The sequence below is a fragment of the Triticum dicoccoides genome, chromosome 6B, assembly GCF_002162155.2.
Source record: "Triticum dicoccoides isolate Atlit2015 ecotype Zavitan chromosome 6B, WEW_v2.0, whole genome shotgun sequence".
NCBI classification, from domain to species: Eukaryota; Viridiplantae; Streptophyta; class Magnoliopsida; order Poales; family Poaceae; genus Triticum; species Triticum dicoccoides.
This window is the reverse complement of record NC_041391.1, coordinates 52863684-52884405: the sequence shown is the minus strand read 5'-3', so window position 1 is coordinate 52884405 and position 20722 is coordinate 52863684. Positions and strand designations below refer to the sequence as shown.

At 43.0% G+C, this 20722-nt stretch overlaps 1 protein-coding gene across 2 annotated transcripts; it reads right to left on the bottom strand.

Moving 5' to 3' along the window:
- Positions 1-15068: 15068 nt before the first annotated feature.
- On the bottom strand, positions 15069-17254 carry LOC119324244 (AT-hook motif nuclear-localized protein 20-like). 2 transcript variants are annotated; one of them, XR_005156827.1, is made up of 3 exons: positions 17041-17254; positions 15668-16802; positions 15069-15138 (listed from the first exon to the last, which is right to left on the bottom strand). XR_005156827.1 is itself a non-coding variant. In XM_037598004.1 (2 exons), the coding sequence occupies exon 2, from the start codon at positions 16635-16637 to the stop codon at positions 15789-15791; it is 849 nt and encodes a 282-aa protein (XP_037453901.1). In that variant the 5' UTR covers positions 16638-16802; positions 17041-17254; the 3' UTR covers positions 15399-15788. The 2 variants fall into 2 exon arrangements, 1 of the variants encoding a protein (XP_037453901.1); XM_037598004.1 differs by lacking the exon at positions 15069-15138 and having other exon boundaries at positions 15399-16802.
- Between the last annotated feature and the right edge of the window lie 3468 nt (positions 17255-20722).

Genomic DNA, 20722 nt, shown 5'->3' with positions numbered 1-20722 from the left:
TCAGTCGTATCAAACTGAACATAATAACCGTCTGTTGGCAAAAGTCAACCATAAATTCCGAAAAAATGAGTAGCAATTCGAAATTTTTTGAAACTTTTTTGGTGCAAAACTTTGACAAATGTTCTTGGTGCTTGCAAGTTTTCATCCTGAAATAACATTTGTGAAAGTCATGGCAAAAATAAAACACCAAAATGCTTTCGAAAATAACATTTTTGGGGTGTTGATTTTGTCTTTTTACCATGACTTCCACAAATGTTATTTCGGGATGAAAATTTGCAAGCACATTGGTCAAAGTTTGAGCAAAAAAAAAAAATTCTTTTGAATTTCTTAATTATTATTTTTTTGCTTTTACTGTTCATTTTAAGGCGCTTTTACTGTTCGTTAGAAAGCACATAAGCTCGGTATTCCGCGTCCGTAGGCGAAGGTCGGTGAAGGAGAGTAACCACTCCGTCCTCCAGCACCTTAGTAATTTTTTATAGAGCGCTGTAAAAACAAGGACACCGAACACCAGGCCTAACAAGTTGTTTTTTTTAGGCAACCTAACAAGTTGATGATCTAGGCACTTCCTATTTGGTGCTTTAGGCACCCGTTAACGCCCATTTGCCTGAAGCGCGGTACCACTACGCCAACTTGCCTGATCTATCAAATTACTCCTCGTTTTCTTCTTCTTTTTTCACATTTTTATTTTTTCTTTTTTTGTTTTTATTTCTTTATTTTCATTTTTCATTTTTTATTTTTCTTCCTAGTTTGATGTTTCTTTTCAAATTCGTAAACTTTTTTCTTCCAAATCAATGGACTTTTTCCAACTTTATTTTTGAAAATTCATTAACTTCTTTTCAATATCGATGAATGTTTCTCAAAATCAATGAACTTTTTTCAAATTTGATTAACATTTTCTCAAATTTGATGAACTTTTTTCAAATTTGATGACTTTTCTTTTCAAAACCCACAAACGCATTTTCAATTTTGGTGATTCTTTTTGAAAATCAATGAACTTTTTTTAGGTTTGTGAACTTTTCTTCCAAAACAAAGACCTTTTTCAAAATCCATAAACTTTTTCAAATTCATGATTTTTTGCAAATATTCAAAAAAATTAAGTGATATAATAGATGGTTGTGTGAAATAAAATAGCTTGGCAACATTGCTTGTTATGCCGTTGCCTCTGTTACTAATCACTAACAGCATGATAACTTTTTCTATGGAAACTAAGAGCATGATAGCTCGAGTGGCTCTGGGACTCGTAGGTGGACATGAAGCTCGTGAATTCGACACCTGTGGATATCTTTATTTCTGCGTTTTTTTGCGAGGTCTTTACGTTTGGAGCTCCCGATGATCTTTATCCTAGCCAAGCTGCTCCACATGTAGGCCCACCTATACGACACCCCACAAAGGCCCATTGGTCCACATTTTATTCTTTTCCCTATGTTCTATATCTACTCTTTCTTTTTAGTCTGCATATAAGATTTGGTCAAAGTCAAATGTTGTAAAGTTTGACCAACTTTATAGTAAAAAATTGCAACATCTATAATACTAAAGTTATATGTTATGAAAATTAATTTCATCATGCATCTAATAGTATTGATTTCATAGTATGAATGTTGATATTTTCTCTTACAAAGCTAGTCAAACTTTACATAGTTTGACTTTGACCAAATCTTATATGCAAACTAAAAAGAAATAGAGGGAGTGCTAGCTAGTAAGTTGATTATAAAAAAAACTAGCTAGTAAGTTACACGATCCTCAAAAAAAAAAGCTAGTAAGTTACACCGACCTAAAAAGAAGGTAGTAAGTTACACACGTGAGAGTAAGTGTGCCTGGATATCAACAAACCAAGTTATAATGTACAAATATGTAAATTTTGAAGCTGCACATCCATGAAATATAAGAGTAGGTTTAAGTCACATTGCTCATTCCATTAAAAATTAAATTATGACTACCAAATATGCGATCATTGCCTGGTATATACTACACACCAAACTCATGTGTGTATATAAGAATAGCCAAGTGCTCAACATAAATGGACATGAGGAAAGATGCTGCCATAGCTTGGAACAATAAATAAATAAATCATAGAGTAAAAATAGATGCCAATTGTGTAGAAAGAATTTTTTTTTGGAGAATTTATGCATGTATGGAAGAGACTAGAACAAATGACAAGTGGTTTGTTTTGTGCATATTTTGCAATATGAATGATATTGGTACTACTTGAAAAGAACGTAAGACTCCATGTTTCACTTTTCTTCCGACTACCCCTTTCGTCAACCTTCTCCGTATGATAACCAACCATCTTTAACTTGCTTTCTGAACCAATTTCATTCTAACTAACTAGTAAATCTCTCTCTCTATCTCTACTACTTAAAAAAAATGTAAGGTTCCATGTTAATGTTTCATTTTTTTACCACTACCCTTCCGTTCAACCTTCCCCGTATGATAATCAATCATCTTAATTCATTTACCTTCTTAACCAATTTCACTTTAATTTACTAGCAAACTTCTCATCAAAATATAAGGTAAATCAAGAACAAGATTTGATAAACATTTATTTATACATTGGCATTAATATGGGCAAGTAAATCACAAGCTAACTATTACATTTATATGCCGTTGCAAGGCACTGGCATTGTCCTATTAATAAAAATAAAACTCCCTTTGTTCCACTATATAAGGTGTATCGATTGTCATGCAACTCAAATTTGTTTATGTTTGACCAAGATTATAGAATAAAATATTGACATATAGAATAAAAAATAAATAAAACATGAAACTAATTTTTGTGATGGATCTAAGATGCAAATTAGGTACTATAGATATTTGTATTTTTTGTCTAAAAATTGGTCAAACATGCACATGTTTGACTTTTCAAAAAAAATTAATACATCTTATATTTTGAAACAAAGAGAGAGTAGGTCGGCAACATTTGGCAAGTATGCATCTCCAATAGCAAAAAGAAAAACAATCACTAAGAAAAAACATACAAGTAACTAAAATTTAATAATGATTGTTGCAGCTGCTTTTGCTAATATCCTTCAACCAATAAATCTAGTGCATCTCGCTTTGTATATACCCTTTTATTGCTAAAATGATCGGATCTATTATAAAAGTTTACCGAAAGTACAAAGCATTTCAAACATAATAAAAATTAATATTGAGATTCTGAGACCACCGAATGACAACTACTGTCATAAGAACGATGCGCCGATGCGCCGTTGTCATCGCTCCCCTACCGTAGCCGGCTTGACCTTGTCAATGACAACCGGGAAGTCTTCGTGCATGTGCCCCTAAGGACCAGCGCCTTGAATCCGTAGTCATCGCCGTTGAACCCTTCAATAGATCTGAAGCACCTGCCACCAAATCTCGTCACATGCGAGAAATCCTGACCTCACCACCCCAAGGAGACAACATGAATCTATGCCGGAGCTTCGTCGACTACGCCAGATAGACAAACTCAAGGAGGATCGAAACCCGAAAGACAAACTTACAGAAGAAGCGTCACCATCCACCTGAGCGCAGCCCGTGAGTATTAAAAAAGCCTAAACCTAAACTACTAACCAGAGCGAAGGCACCGGGATTTCCCTCCCCACCATTGGCCGCTGGAGCGGCTGACAGAAGGGAGGTGAATCCACAGACTCACTGGTAAAGTCTGGAGGGAAGAGTTTGTCCTAGCCGCCTGGGGGGTGGGGGGGGGGGAACCGAGAGGAAGTCACCTTTCAAGCTTTACACACATTCTCTACTACCTATACTATGCATGAACGTACATGCAAGTATGTACTGACTATAATAATGGAAGAACACACATACTGTTGGGGAACGTAGCAGAAATTCAAAATTTTCCTACGTGTCACCAAGATCTATCTATGGAGAAACCAACAACGAGGGGAAGGAGAGTGCATCTACATACCCTTGCATGGATGCTCACCATGGACAGACTTAACACCAAGGATATGGTTGATAGAAGACACTGGCACCTGGATGATGGTGTTTCTTGCAGGCTATGCCCCCTGCAAGTACGAGAAACCAGAGACCATCTCTTCTTCAACTGCAATTTCAGTGTCAGAGTTTGGACTTATTTGCAGATTGATTGGTCGTCTGGAACCTCAATGTCTGACCTTGTCATCCAAGCAAGGAGAAGTTTTGATAAGCCCTTTTTCACTGAAGTAGTGTTTATTGCCTGCTGGAATATTTGGATCATCAGGAATGCAAAAGTGTTCAGAGGTGAAAGGGCAAGTTTTAACAAATGGAGAGGTGCTTTCAGGCATGACATAACTCTGATGCAGCATAGAATCAAGTCTGGATACAGGGATGAGTTACTCAAGTGGATTTCCTTCTTGCCCCCTTAGTTCTGCCCTTTGTTTCTTTGTTTCTTTTCTTCTTTTCGGTTACCTCTTGTAATCGTGTTGTTGTAACTGTTGCCTGCCTTTAATAAAGTTTTGAAATGCTGTGGGGGTTTACCCCTCAGTTCACGGTCAAATTTTTTTTTCAAGAGAATGGGGTTGAAGGAGTCATACTCGTCGTGATCCAAATCACCAGAGATCCTAGTGCCGAATGGACGGCACCTCCGCGTTCAACACACGTACAACCCGGTGACGTCTCCCATGCCTTGATCCAGCAAGGTGAGAGGGAGAGGTTGAGGAAGACTCCATCCAGCAGCAGCACAACGACGTGGTGGTGATGGAGGAGCGTGGTAGTCCAGCAGGGCTTTGCCAAGCACCGTGGGAGAGGAGAAGGGAGAGAGGTAGGGCTGCGCCAGGGAGAGGTCAAAACTCATGTGTTGGCAGCCCCAAAACCCTCAAGTATATATAGGGGAGAGGGAGGGGGTGCGCCCCCTCTAGGGTTTCCACCCCAAGGGGTGCGGCAGCCCCAATCCCATCTAAGGGTGGCGGCCAAGGGGGGAGAGGGGGGAAACTTGCCCCCCCAAGTTAGGTGGAAGCACCCCCTCCCCAAACCCTAGGCGCCTTGGGCCCTTGTGGGGGGCGCACCAGCCCACCTGGGGCTGGTCCCCTCCCACAGTTGGCCCATGAAGCCCTCCGGGGCCGGTGGCCACACTTGGTGGACCCCCGGGACCCTCCCGGTGGTCCCGGTACGTTACCGATAAAACCCGAAACTTTTCCGGTGACCAAAACAGGACTTCCCATATATAAATCTTTACCTCCAGACCATTCCGGAACTCCTCGTGACGTCCGGGATCTCATTCGGGACTCCGAACAACATTCGGTAACCACATACAAACTTCCTTTATAACCCTAGCATCATCGAACCTTTAGTGTGTAGACGCTACGGGTTCGGGAACCATGCTGACATGACCGAGACGTTCTCCGGTCAATAACCAACAGCGGGATCTGGATACCCATGTTGTCTCCCACATGTTCCACGATGATCTCATCGGATGAACCACGATGTCAAGGACTCAATCGATCCCGTATACAATTCTCTTTGTCGAGCGGTATAGTACTTGCCCGAGATTTGATCGTCGGTATACCGATACCTTGTTCAATCTCGTTACCGGCAAGTCTCTTTACTCGTTCCGTAACACATCATCCCGTGATCAACCCTTTGATCACATTGTGCACATTATGATGATGTCCTACCGAGTGGGCCCAGAGATACCTCTCCGTTTACACGGAGTGACAAATCCCAGTCTCGATTCGTGCCAACCCAACAGACACTTTCGGAGATACCTGTAGTGCACCTTTATAGCCACCCAGTTACGTTGTGACGTTTGGTACACCCAAAGCATTCCTACGGTATCCGGGAGTTGCACAACCTCATGGTCTAAGGAAATGATACTTGACATTAGAAAAGCTTTAGCATACGAACTACGATCTTTGTGCTAGGCTTATGATTGGGTCTTGTCCATCACATCATTCTTCTAATGATGTGATCCCGTTATCAACGACATCCAATGTCCATGGTCAGGAAACCGTAACCATCTGTTGATCAACGAGCTAGTCAACTAGAGGCTTACTAGGGACATGGTGTTGTCTATGTACCCACACATGTATCTGAGTTTCCTATCAATACAATTACAGCATGGATAATAAACGATTATCATGAACAAGGAAATATAATAACTAATTTATTATTGCCTCTCGGGCATATTTCCAACAGTCTCCCACTTGCACTAGAGTCAATAATCTAGTTCACATCCCCATGTGATTAACACTGATAGGTCACATCGCCATGTGACCAACATCCAAAGAGTTTACTAGTGTCTAAACTAGTTCACATCACCATGTGATTGAGTCTCAATGAGTTCTCGGGTTTGATCATGTTTTGCTTGTGAGAGAAGTTTTTAGTCAACGGGTCTGCAACATTCAGGTCCGTATGTACTTCACAAATCTCTAAGTCATATTGTAAATGCTGCTTCTACGCTCCACTTGAAGCTATTCCAAATGGTTGCTCCACTATAAGTATCCGGTTTGCTACTCAGAGTCATTCGGATAGGTGTTAAAGCTTGCATCGACGTAACCCTTTACGCCAAACTCTTTATCACCTCCATAATCGAGAAACATGTCCTTATTTACTCCAAGGACAATTTTGACCGCTGTCCAATGATCCATTCCTGGATCATTCTTGTACCCCTTGACTGACTCATGGCAAGGCACACTTCTGGTGTGGTATACAACATAGCATACTATAGAGCCTACGCCTAAAGCATAGGGGACAACCTTCGTCCTTTCTCTCTGTTCTGCCGTGGTCGAGCTTTAAGTCTTAACTTCATACCTTACATCTCAGGCAAGAACTCCTTCTTTGACTGAACCATCTTGAACACCTTCAAAATCATGTCAAGATATATGCTCACTTGAAAGTACCATTAAGCGGTTTTGATCTATCCTCATAGATCTTGATGCTCAATGTTCAAGTAGCTTAATTCAGCTTTTCCATTGAAAAGCACTTTTCAAACAACCCTATATGCTTTACAGAAAATTCTACATCATTTCTGATCAACAATATGTCAACAACATATACTCATCAGAAATTCTATAGTGCTCCCACTCACTTCTTTGGAAATACAAGTTTCTCATAAACTTTGTATAAACCCAAAATCTTTGATCATCTTATCAAAGTACATATTCCAACTCCAAGATGCTTACTCCAGTCCATGGAAGGATCGCTGGAGCTAACATACCTTTTAGCATCCTTAGGATCGACAAAACCTTTCTGATTGTATCACATACAACCTTTCCTTACGAAAACTGGTAAGGAAACTCGTTTTGACATCCGTCTGCCAGATTTCATAAATGCAGCTAATGCTAACATGATTCCGACGGACTTAAGCATCGCTACGGATGAGAAAATCTCATCGTAGTCAACTCCCTGAACTTGTGAAAAACTCTTCGCCACAAGTCGAGCTTCATAGACGGTGACATTACCGTCCACGTCCGTCTTCTTCTTAAAGATCCATTTATCTCAATGGCTTGCCGATCATTGGGCAAGTCCACCAAAGTCCATGCTTTGTTTTGATACATGGATCCTATCTCGGATTTCATGGCTCCTAACCATTTGTCGGAATTTGGGCCCACCATCGCTTCTCCATAGCTTGTAGGTTCATTGTTGTCTAGCAACATGACCTTCAAGACAGGATCACCGTACCACTCTGAAGCAGTACGTGTCCTTGTCGTCCTACGAGGTTCGGTAGTGACTTGATCCGAAGCTTCATGATCAATATCATAAGCTTCCACTTCAATTGGTGTAGGTGCCACGGGAACAACTTCCCGTGCCCTGCTACACACTGGTTGAAGTGATGGTTCAATAACCTCATCAAGTCTCCACTATCCTCCCACTCAATTCTCGAGACAAACCTTTCCTCGAGAAAGGACCCGATTCAAGAAACAATCCCTATTGCTTTCAGATCTGAATTAGGAGGTATACCCAACTGTTTTGGGTGTCCTATGAAGATGCATTTTATCCGCTTTGGGTTCGAGCTTATCAACCTGAAACTTTTTCACATAAGCGTCGCAGCCCCAAACCTTTAAGAAACGACAACTTAGGTTTCTCCAAACCACAGTTCAAATGGTGTCGTCTCAACGGAATTACGTGGTGCCCTATTTAAAGTGAGTGCGGTTGTCTCTAATGCCTAACCCATGAACGATAGTGGTAATTCGATAAGAGACATCATGGTACGCACCATATCCAATAGGGTGCAACTATGATGTTCGGACACACCATCACACTATGGTGTTCCAGGCGGTATTGGTTGTGAAACAATTTCCACAATGTCTTAATTGCGTGCCAAAGCTTGTAACTCAGATACTCATCTCTATGATCATATCATAGACATTTTATCCTCTTGTCACAATGATCTTCAACTTCACTCTGAAATTACTTGAACTATTCAATAATTCAGACTTGTGTTTCATCAAGTAAATATACTTAGTATCTACTCAAATCATCCGTGAAGTAAGAACATAACGATATCCACTGCGTGCCTTAGCACTTATTGGACTGCACACATCAAAATGTATTACTTCCAACAAGTTGCTATCTTGTTCCATCTTACTGAAAGCGAGGCTTTTCAGTCATCTTGCCCATGTGGTATGATTTGCATATCTCAAGTGATTCAAAATCAAGTGAGTCCAAACGATCCATCTGCATGGAGTTTCTTCATGCGTATACACCAATAGACATGGTTCGCATGTCTCAAACTTTTCAAAAACGAGTGAGTCTAAAGATCCATCAACATGGAGCTTCTTCATGCGTTTTATACCAATATGACTTACATGGCAGTGCCACAAGTAAGTGGTACTATCATTACTATCTTATATCTTTTGGCATGAAAATGTGTATCACTACGATTGAGATTCAATAAACCATTCCTTTAGGTGCAAGACCATTGAAGGTATTATTCAAATAAATAGAGTAACCATTATTCTCCTTAAATGAATAACCGTATTGCGATAGACATAATCCAATCATGTCTATGCTCAACGCAAACACCAAAAGACAATTATTCAGGTTTAATACTAATCTTGATGGTAGAGGGAGCGTGTGATGTTTGATCACATCAAACTTGGAAACAGTTCCAACACATATCGTCATCTCACCTTTAGCTAGTCTCCGTTTATTCCGTAGCCTTTTATTTCGAGTTACTAACACTTAGCAACCGATATCTTAATACCCTGGTGCTACTAGGAGTACTAGTAAAGTACACATTAACATAATGCATATCCAATATACTTTTATCACCTTGCAAGCCTTCTCATCTACCAAGTATCTAGGGTAATTCCGCTCTAGTGACTGTTCCCCTTACCATAGAAGCACTTATTTTCGGGTTTGGGTTCAACCTTGGGTTTCTTCACTAGAGCAGCAGCTGATTTGCCGTTTCATGAAGTATCCCTTCTTGCCCTTGCCCTTCTTGAAACTGGTGGTTTCACCAACCATCAACAATTGATGCTCCTTCTTGATTTCTACTTTCGCGGTGTCAAAACATCGCGAATACCTCAAGGATCATCATATCTATCCCTGATATGTTATAGTTCATCACGAAGCTCTAGCAGCTTGGTGGCAATGACTTTGGAGAAACATCACTATCTCTGGAAGATCAACTCCCACTCGATTCAAGTGATTGTCGCACTCAGACAATCTGAGCACAAGCTCAATGATTGAGCTTTTTTCCCTTAGTTTGCAGGCTAAGAAAATCATCGGAGGTCTCATACCTCTTGACGTGTGCACGAGCCTGAAATCCCAATTTCAGCCCTCGAAACATCTCATATGTTCCGCGATGTTTCGAAAAACGTCTTTGGTGCCTCAACTCTAAACTGAATTATTACATAGTTATCAAAACGTGTATGTCCGATGTTCTCAACATCCACAGACGACGATTGGGGTTCAACACACTAAGCGGTGCATTAAGAACATAAGCTTTCTACTGTCCGCATAATCGCTACTGTCAACTTTCAACTATATTTTCTCTAGGAACATATCTAAACAGTGGAACTAAAGCGCGAGCTTACGACATAATTTGCAAAGATCTTTTGACTATGTTCAGGATAATTAAGTTCATCTCATGAACTCCCACTCAGATAGACATCCCTCTAGTCATCTAAGTGATTACATCATCCGAGTCAACTAGGTCGTGTCCGATCATCACGTGAGACGGACTAGTCATCATCGGTGAACATCTTCATGTTGATCGTATCTACTATACGACTCATGCTCGACCTTTCGGTCTTTTGTGTTCTGAGGCCATGTCTGTACATGCTAGGCTCGTCAAGTTAACCTAAGTGTTTCACGTGTGTAAATCTAGCTTACACCCGTTGTATGTGAACGTAAGAATCTATCACACCCGATCATCACGTGGTGCTTCGAAACAACGAACTTTCGCAACGGTGCACAGTTAGGGGGAAGACTTTCTTGAAATTTTAATGAGGGATCATCTTATTTACTACCGTCGTTCTAAGCAAATAAGATGCATAAACATGATAAACATCACATGCAATCAAATAGTGACATGATATGGCCAATATCATTTTGCTCCTTTTTGATCTCCATCTTCGGGGCTCCATGATCATCATCGTCACCGGCATGACACCATGATCTCTATCATCGTGTCTTCATGAAGTTGTCTCGCCAACTATTACTTCTACTACTATGGCTACCGGTTAGCAATAAAGTAAAGTAATTACATGGCGTTGTATAATGACACGCAGGTCATACAATAAATAAAGACAACTCCGATGGCTCCTGCCGGTTGTCATACTCATCGACATGCAAGTCGTGATTCCTATTACAAGAACATGATCAATCTCATACATCACATATATTCATGACATTCTTCTTGGCCATATCACATCACATAGCATACCCTGCAAAAACAAGTTAGACGTCCTCTAATTGTTGTTTGCATGTTTTACGTGGCTGCTATGGGTTTCTAGCAAGAACATTTCTTACCTACGCAAAACCACAACGTGATATGCCAATTGCTATTTACCCTTCATAAGGACCCTTTACATCGAATCCGTTCCGACTAAAGTGGGAGAGACTGGCACCCGCTAGCCACCTTATGCACCAAGTGCATGTCAGTCGGTGGAACCTGTCTCATGTAAGTGTACGTGTAAGGTCGATCCGGGCCGCTTCATCCCACAATACCGTCGAAACAAGATTGGACTAGTAACGGTAAGCATATTGAACAAAATCAACGCCCACAACTACTTTGTGTTCTACTCGTGCAAAGAATCTATGCAATAGACCTAGCTCATGATGCCACTGTTGGGGAACGTAGCAGAAATTCAAAATTTTCCTACGTGTCACCAAGATCTATCTATGGAGAAACCAGCAACGAGGGGAAGGAGAGTGCATCTACATACCCTTGTAGATCGCTAAGCAGAAGCGTTCAAGAGAACGGGGTTGAAGGAGTCGTACTCGTCGTGATCCAAATCACCAGAGATCCTAGTGCCGAACGGACGGCACCTCCGCGTTCAACACACGTACAGCCCGGTGACGTCTCCCATGCCTTGATCCAGCAAGGTGAGAGGGAGAGATTGAGGAAGACTCCATCCAGCAGCAGCACAATGGCGTGGTGGTGATGGAGGAGCGTGGTAGTCCAGCAGGGCTTCGCCAAGCACCGCGGGAGAGGAGAAGGGAGAGAGGTAGGGCTGCGCCAGGGAGAGGTCAAAACTCATGTGTTGGCAGCCCCAAAACCCTCAAGTATATATAGGGGAGAGGGAGGGGGGTGCGCCCCCTCTAGGGTTTCCACCCCAAGGGGTGCGGCAGCCCCAATCCCAACTAAGGGTGGCGGCCAAGGGGGGAGAGGGGGGAAACTAGCCCCCCAAGTTAGGTGGAAGCACCCCCTCCCCAAACCCTAGGCGCCTTGGGCCCTTGTGGGGGGCGCACCAGCCCACCTGGGGCTGGTCCCCTCCCACACTTGGCCCATGCAGCCCTCCGGGGCCGGTGGCCCCACTTGGTGGACCCCCGGGACCCTCCCGGTGGTCCCGGTACGTTACCGATAAAACCCGAAACTTTTCCGGTGACCAAAACAGGACTTCCCATATATAAATCTTTACCTCCAGACCATTCCGGAACTCCTCGTGACGTCCGGGATCTCATCCGGGACTCCGAACAACATTCGGTAACCACATACAAACTTCCTTTATAACCCTAGCATCATCGAACCTTTAGTGTGTAGACCCTACGGGTTCGGGAACCATGCAGACATGACCGAGACGTTCTCCGGTCAATAACCAACAGCGGGATCTGGATACCCATGTTGTCTCCCACATGTTCCACGATGATCTCATCGGATGAACCACGATGTCAAGGACTCAATCGATCCCGTATACAATTCCCTTTGTCGAGCGGTATAGTACTTGCCCGAGATTTGATCGTCGGTATACCGATACCTTGTTCAATCTCGTTACCGGCAAGTCTCTTTACTCGTTCCGTAACACATCATCCCGTGATCAACCCTTTGATCACATTGTGCACATTATGATGATGTCCTACCGAGTGGGCCCAGAGATACCTCTCCGTTTACACGGAGTGACAAATCCCAGTCTCGATTCGTGCCAACCCAACAGACACTTTCGGAGATACCTGTAGTGCACCTTTATAGCCACCCAGTTACGTTGTGACGTTTGGTACACCCAAAGCATTCCTACGGTATCCGGGAGTTGCACAACCTCATGGTCTAAGGAAATGATACTTGACATTAGAAAAGCTTTAGCATACGAACTACGATCTTTGTGCTAGGCTTAGGATTGGGTCTTGTCCATCACATCATTCTTCTAATGATGTGATCCCGTTATCAACGACATCCAATGTCCATGGTCAGGAAACCGTAACCATCTGTTGATCAACGAGCTAGTCAACTAGAGGCTTACTAGGGACATGGTGTTGTCTATGTACCCACACATGTATCTGAGTTTCCTATCAATACAATTATAGCATGGATAATAAACGATTATCATGAACAAGGAAATATAATAACTAATTTATTATTGCTTCTAGGGCATATTTCCAACACATACCTATCTGAGCCGAGCTGAAATTAGGCTCTTTTCATTATTTTGACCCTTTCAAGAAAGTTTCGCACAAAATGAACTCCACACAAAACTATTTCACAATCTGACCCTTTTGGTAACGCCACCGATCACTATTTAAAAACGCCGAGCTAGCTAGCGTCGCTGGCCCGATCGAGACGCTACGTGGCAGGGCAGAAACGCCAAAGTATGCTGCGTTGCTGGAAACGCCAAGGGAGCCCGGCGTTGCCGCCCAAGCATGAAACGCCAAGGGGTTTGGCGTTTCTACTAGCTTGTCCATATTGCCATTTATTTATGAAGTGCAGCAACGCTAGCTAGCTCGGTGTTTCTAAATAGAGAAGAAACGCCACGGCCTGTGGCGTTATCAAAAGGGTCAGATCGTGAAATAGTTTTGCCTGGAGTTTATTTTGTGCGAAAGTTTTCTAAAAGGGTCAAAATAGTGAAAAAGGCCCTGAAATTAGTACAGGCATGCACCTCTAATAACCGGCCAGCGAGCATATCGATCGGTCCCCTAGGTAGCCAGGATGATACTATTTTCATTCAGCACCAATGTGCACCAGGATCAATTTGCTTTCGATTTCAAATTTTTGATTCCATAGGGGCAGCTGCTAGCTACTCAACCTTTTTCAATATCGATCTGTCCGATGCAAGCACGCGAGCGAGACGAATATTGGACCACGCCATTGTATACTCTACTGACAAGTCTCATGCCAGAGTAGTATACGCACCGTACTAACTTACTTTGACTATCCAAAATAACGCTTTGACCATATAATTTATGTTACATATAAAATAGCCACCATCAAATATATCTTTCAAAACATTTCCTCGTTGTTATAATTTTGTAGCCGAGTAAACATTGTACGGGAGATTCACGGTCGAAACATGAATTTGGACACTCAAACTACGCCTTATGTTTTGGTTACTGTAGTGGTTCGGTCAATCAAACTTTTAAAGTTTTAACATGTTGGGATGTTCCCTCCCGTCCAAGACAACTATATAGCGAGCGCACTTAACCCTAAAAAGTCTTTTTCACTGTTTTTTACATGATAATACGTGTCTCATTTATATCGTAAAAATTGTAGTACAAGTCACGTAAACACCAACTTGACAAATCTGAAAAGACAGCTGAACGCTAGCCTTTGCACAAAGAAAGACCAGCCAAGAAAGGAAATTATAATCAAGACAGAAGAATCATCTGAGCTTGACACCAATGCCTGTCACCTGTCTCTGGCACCAGCACAACAACCACCAAAGGGGAAAAAAGATGAATCACCTCCTCACTCGAGCTCGAAGCAGCTCCATCACTGATATGCAGCTTTGCAGACCTCGAAGGTAGCTCAAAGGTAAAACTATTACCATTGAACGAATCAGACCGGGGCAACATCCCGAACACTCCATCGAACTCCAGATCTAACATCCTCGCACGACTAAGATGTCGGAGGAGACAACCATACCTGCCATCTATGAACCATGAACCCATCACACGATCCACTGTCTTCGAGATGCCGTCTATGCAGACCACAATCTGCATCCGCTCCTGGACTATCTCCCAAGCTCCCTGCCGGTGCTGGAGCAAACATTGTCACAACGGCGGAGCCCGAGAACACAAATCCACCACGAAGATCCCGCCGCCGCCACGCCATCCTTGCTTGAATAGACTAGCTTCCAAATCCATTTCCAACCATAGGGCCGATCGCTTCGTCGGGGAAGGATATGAAGATTCTTTATCTAGTGTAGCCAACGTCGTCGCCGCCGAAGCCAAGATGAACAACCTAAAAACGCAAGCTACTATGGCCTATACTATCCATACGTGTGGATCCGGCAATCCCCCTCACCACCGACGGCCGAGGTCGTTGGCAGTGGGGAGTCGCCGGAGGACAGCGACGAAAGAAGACACTCTTGGCGGCTGCGTGAGGACGTTTCTTCCTTAGTGAGGAAGAAAAATACGCACAATTTTTTTCATTGTTTGGTGCTACAACCATGCATCATAAAAAAAATTCCAACTAAAAAAAAACACAGCCATGTATAAAAAACATTTCACTATACCAAATTCTCTTGTCTTTCCTAATCCTATGTTTCCGGATCATGCGAATCAAGAAGTCCCATAAACTTGAGGGAATGACCACACATGGCCACCTTGTGCAGTCATGGCAACATCAACCTATCATAACATTGCTAGGAATGTGGACCGAGATTCAGTAACCAAAGGATGAGCAACATCAAGCGATTAAAATTTGCGGAAAAATGACTCAATTAAAGTTTAGTTTAATCAAACAGAAGATTCAGTTTCATAATTATCTTGTACACATTGATCGATTGGACCAATCAGAACTGGTTAATCTTGCAAGAAACGTGAATTCATTATAAATATTTCTCAGCAATGCCAGGCTTCGTGTGCTCATACTACAATTGCATAAATACAATGACATATATATTCACCATAGTTAAAGGAACTTTGTGAATTATGTAGGGAGGGCATATATGCATGCAATAATCAGAGAGATGGGGTTATATAAGAGTCACACATTTGGAGAGTTTTGTTTTTACTTTTTACTGTATGATCACTAACCAATATGGCAGTAAAAGGAGCTCATTTATAATTCCTCATACATGAATCGGAGCGAGCAACTCCAGATGATTTTTGGCAGATACTAATAAGCAAAGCAAAACCAGAGATTCTAGTTACTTACCAGCTGCTAAATATATGCAATGCAAGTCTAGTTATTGGTAGGATGGATTCGATGATGATGAGGGGAGCTGATCTTGATGCTTGGAAACGTCGACTACTCCTGATTGAATGGTGCTAGGTAGCTAGTAGGGCGGCCGTGCATGCGCCGCCCATTCCGGCCCCGCATGCCCACCGCCTCCCGGCATCAGGTTCGGCGGCACGCCGTACATCGGCATCCCCGCGGCGGAGGGGTCGCCGGCCATCATCGGAGGGACACCACCGCCGGGAGCTCCGTGCATGCGGGCGGCCTCCAGCTGGTGATCCTCCTCGGCGTCGTCCAGCGGCAGCCGCTCGTAGGTGGCGTTGGCGAAGGTGGAGGCGATCACCATGACGGGCCCGGCGGCGGTGAGCGCGCCCACGACGCTGCCCCCGACCACCTGCCCCTGCCCGCCGGCGAGGTAGACGGTGAGCCCGGTGGACCCCGGCGGCGAGGGCCCGGGCAGGAAGGTGCCGGAGAGGGAGAGTATCTCGAAGCGGCCGCGGAGCGCGACGACGGCGCCGGGCGCGGCGGGCTGGCGCAGGGCGACGTCGGCGACGGCGCCGGCGCCGCTGAGCACGCAGACGCCGCGCTGCCGGCGGCGGGAGAAGTGCGCGATGGACTCGGCGACGTCCGCGCCGCTGGCCACCTCCATCACGTGGCTGCGCAGCGCGTTGGGGCTGTCCCGCGTGACGAAGATGGGCGGCTTGGGCTTGTTCTTGGACCCCGCCGGCCGGCCGCGCGGGCGCCGGTTCGCCGGCACCACCACCGCGCCCTCCTTGGGCTCGTGCTCGTCTTCCTGCCCGCTCCCTCCGCCGCTGTGGCTGCTCTCCCCGTCCACCTTGGGCGCCGCCATGGCGTCCTCCAGCTGCTGCCGGTTCTGGTCGCCGGCGAGGCCCGATGCAGCTGCCGGCGCCTCCGTCAGCCGCCCTTCGTCCCACCACCTGTTGGCCATCTCTCCACCTAACCTAACTCTGTGCTAGCCTATAGCTTGCTTCCTTCCTCGATCTGGTCTTCTTCTTCCTTGTGTAGTTCCAACTTCCAACTTCCAAGGGCGGCTAGCAAGCTTTCTTGATTAGTTGACTTCCTACCCAGCTAGCTTCACCACGGTGCCATGGATCTGAAATTGAGCATACAAATGAATATCAGAGAAGCTTCATGTCAACACACAAGAGATCGAAGAAAACATGCTACAAATTTGTATGTGATTCAGCATATGTGTGGGGATTGGGAATCAGCTCCTTGTTAGCTTTTGATTTCATGACCAAGAAGAAGATGGAACCAAAGGGCCCGGCCGGGATCGAAAAACCCGATCGATCTAGCTAGCTAGGAGGGGAGAAGCACAATTGTATCCGTACCTTATGCGCCATGAAATTGCAGCTAATTAATCAAACCAGCTACCTCCCATCAATCGATCTAGTATGAGATTTTGGTTGCTCCTTTTTCTTGGGGGATCGAGAAAGCTAGCTAGCTAGAGGGTAGAGGAGGAAGACCAAGACTTGCTTGTTGCAAGCTGAGTAAGCAAGCTTTGTCATGGAGAGGGCGCATGAGGTGTGTTGATGGGTACCTTCTGGTTCTACTTGCTCAACACCTGCCTGCAAACTAATTTGTTAAGTTAAATATAGATCAATCCATACGCATGTTATGCATACTAGTATATGTATATACGATCAGTATGTGTACATGATGTCATTGTTTTTAAATTTGCAAAGGCTAAGCGCACCCCTAAGTTGGTTTACCTATATTTTACAGTGGGTAACGTGGTGGGGGGTACAACTCCCGGACATACAAAACTGAGAATACTTTGTATGATTGCATGGACCACACGCTATACGTACTCTGGCACCATTTTTATAGCAAGGTACTTTCAAAGCTGCATCTGAGAATATGCTTAAAAATTAAGCTGGCTATCCTGCTACCATCACATGTGGATTTGCACACATTGCCAGCCCAACCAACCAGTTTATTACCCAATTCGTGTATATAAAAATATAAATGATCATCGAGCCAAGTATCTACCGTGTACAATAGTCAACTTACTGAGTGGGCACGATGTGTGGTAGGTTGGACGGGAACTTTTGGTTCCTGCGTGTATATACACCCTATATGAAAATAAATAAATTAGCAATTCAACAAAAAGTCAAAAAAATCTGAAAATATTTTTGAAATAAATTTGACCTTCTATTATACTTGTTAGAAAATTTTCACAAAAATAAAATCACCCTTTGACTTTTTTTAAAAAAGACAAATTTTTGGTCAAACTAGTGTGAATAGTGACCTATAATAGCAAATAATATTTTTCTTTTTTCCCTAAAGTCAATGCTGGTTTTTCTTTCGTGAAAATTTATATACTAGTGCAAAACAAAGTCAAGTTTAATCTAAAAATAATTTTGAACTATTTTGACTTTTTGTTTAATTATTAAAAAAAATCCCATATATAGGGTGTATATACAACAAGAAACCAAAAGGAAATAGTGGTAGGTTCTTTTACATAACACGTATGTAGGCTCTATGGCATTCTTGCGGGTTTGGTGGGAACCCGGAGATGCGCGCTTCTGAGCAGGCTTGATGAAGGTGAAGAAGTATTTCTCCCGTTTTAGAACCTCCACTATCAAAGATGGCTCACATATAGTGATAAGACTCGTGGTAGGAAAATGCCCCGGTTCGTGGCGTAGTACACATGGCTTTTTCGTGTTGTGCGTCATAACATGTTACTATTGTAAAAGTCTTGGATGTCTCACTGTCTAGTATGGCCTTTCGGCGTGTCTAATTAGGCCGCATCTCATAGCATGGAACACTGAGAACTAGGCTGTAGCCTAGTGGCAAGGGAGCGCAGTGGCGTCTCCAGCAACCAGGGTTCGAGCCACGTCGGGGACGAATTTCTGGTTTCTCACAAGGGATGCTTTCTCCTATATCAATAAACCATGGGTGCTAGTGCCCATGAGTTTCATCATAGCATGGAACACTAGCTAGTGGTACCATAGATTAATTTCTATGGTTTCATGCACCACTATTGGTGCCCTTTTTTTAGCTGATTGTATTTTCGTTGCTGCCACTAAGTATACACTTAAAAATAAGTCACCTGCCATCAAATGAGTGGATTGACATACATGACCAGCCCCTACCAACTGTTTATTTATGTTAAATATAACATTTACTTTTCAACGCCATGATTCTGAATACTTTACACAAGCTGATTTGTATACAAAATGGAAATAATAATCGATCCTATTAAGTAGAGAAATCTAGGGTATACAATGGTCAACTTGTTCTTTTTTCTTTCTAGACAGGAGATTAAACCCATCCTCTCAATCAAATGGATGCACATAGCCATCTGCTCATCAACTAAAATTGTGTTACAATACACCATGTATAAATAGGTTATCACGATATCACGCATCAGAGATATCAACATATACTGTAGTAGTGCCCAAAGATTGTGTTGTTGATTAAAACATGCGAACACTTTAAAAAATCTGGACTGGCTACTTCTTTAAGTAAACTTAATTTCCAAATTAGACTACAGATAGCTCCAAACAGCTAGTACCACGTCAAGTATTTCTGAACGAAGGTTGTACTAATTTGTGTTTCTTGATCAAGTTACATTCATCTCGGAAGTCTACACATATCCGGTGGAATGTACTCTCTTTGCTGAAAGGTACACTTATTATTGGACGGTCTCCGCTCAAATAATCGTTTCCCCTTTCCTTCTCATGAGTTCTGCTTTGCCACATTCCCGTTGTTTTTCTGTTTGCCAAATGAAAAGTCTTAGCCCACCACCTCTACCGCCTCACACCTCCTTTTCTCAAACTAGCTCACCAGTAAACCCGCCGCCTCTTTCAGTATTGTCGTTGCCTCTTCAACAATTAATGTCGTTTTTTCGCACCATTCGCCACAATCTTTGGGCACTAAAACCATGTTCAACCTACATATTACAACATTACTATCCATCAACTTGAAATGTAGCTGCAGTTGCATCCGCGCCATTGATCATCCTCCACTCTGTTGTAACAACCCTGGATCTTGCAAGTTGTGGGCATCCTCAAGATCTAAGAGCAGGTGAGTGTGTAATAAATATAATATTTACTATAAAGACATGAAGAAGCCGGATTTCCTCTCCAATAATTGTAATTTATTGCTTCTGATCCAAAATGCAGGTCACTATAGAAACTTTCTAGTTAAACATTTAAGGTTGACCATCCATAAAAAAATAGCGTCAACACCAAGTAAATACTACTAAATTTATCATATATATAGAGTTTAATGAGGAATTCAGTGTGTGCGCCTACAAAGCAAAAGAATAATAAGCTAGTATATGTTCTAATGGAATGATGGCTTAGGCTCGAGTGATGTTAGAACATGCAAGTCCCAATTAGTAGCTAGCTTTGCTCTCCGGTTAGTTAAAAGTAGAGAGAAGTAGTGATAAGATTCCTTTTGGCTCTATTAGTGGTGGTCCTAAGCACAAGTTGCGAAGTAACACTACTAGTATACTAACTGATCCACTACGTACTAACCAGGCCAACTACTAATCAAAGATCGATGATCCTGCCTGTCATGGTCATGCATATTTTGTTTATCTGATTAATCTTGCTTGTTGGTTAGTTTAGAGTAAGCTTTGCTTCTAAACTCGACACGCGTACTCGGTCATGCTAAAGGCAGCACAACTTGCTAGAACAAGAGCTTACCCATTCTTCCCTAAAAAATCAGCTTACCTATTCTCCTTATAACACGTTGTAGAACAAGTAGATGACAACGTAATCCTAGTTGTCCATATGTAGGGGTAAATGGAAGGAGTAAAATATGTTTTGGTCTCTCAATTATTGCCAAGGTTTAAATTAATTTTAATACGGGAACTTTTGGTCTCTCGATGGTGCCAAAATCATACTGATTATTTTAAAAAGAATTCAAGGGAGTCCCCAAAATATAATTGTGAATTTGGATTTATGCCTAGGAGAACTTGACTTAGATGGTGGAATTATATATCCTCCTCAACTAAGTGAGCTAGGCTCTCCACGCAAAAATAAAATGAGCTAGACTCTG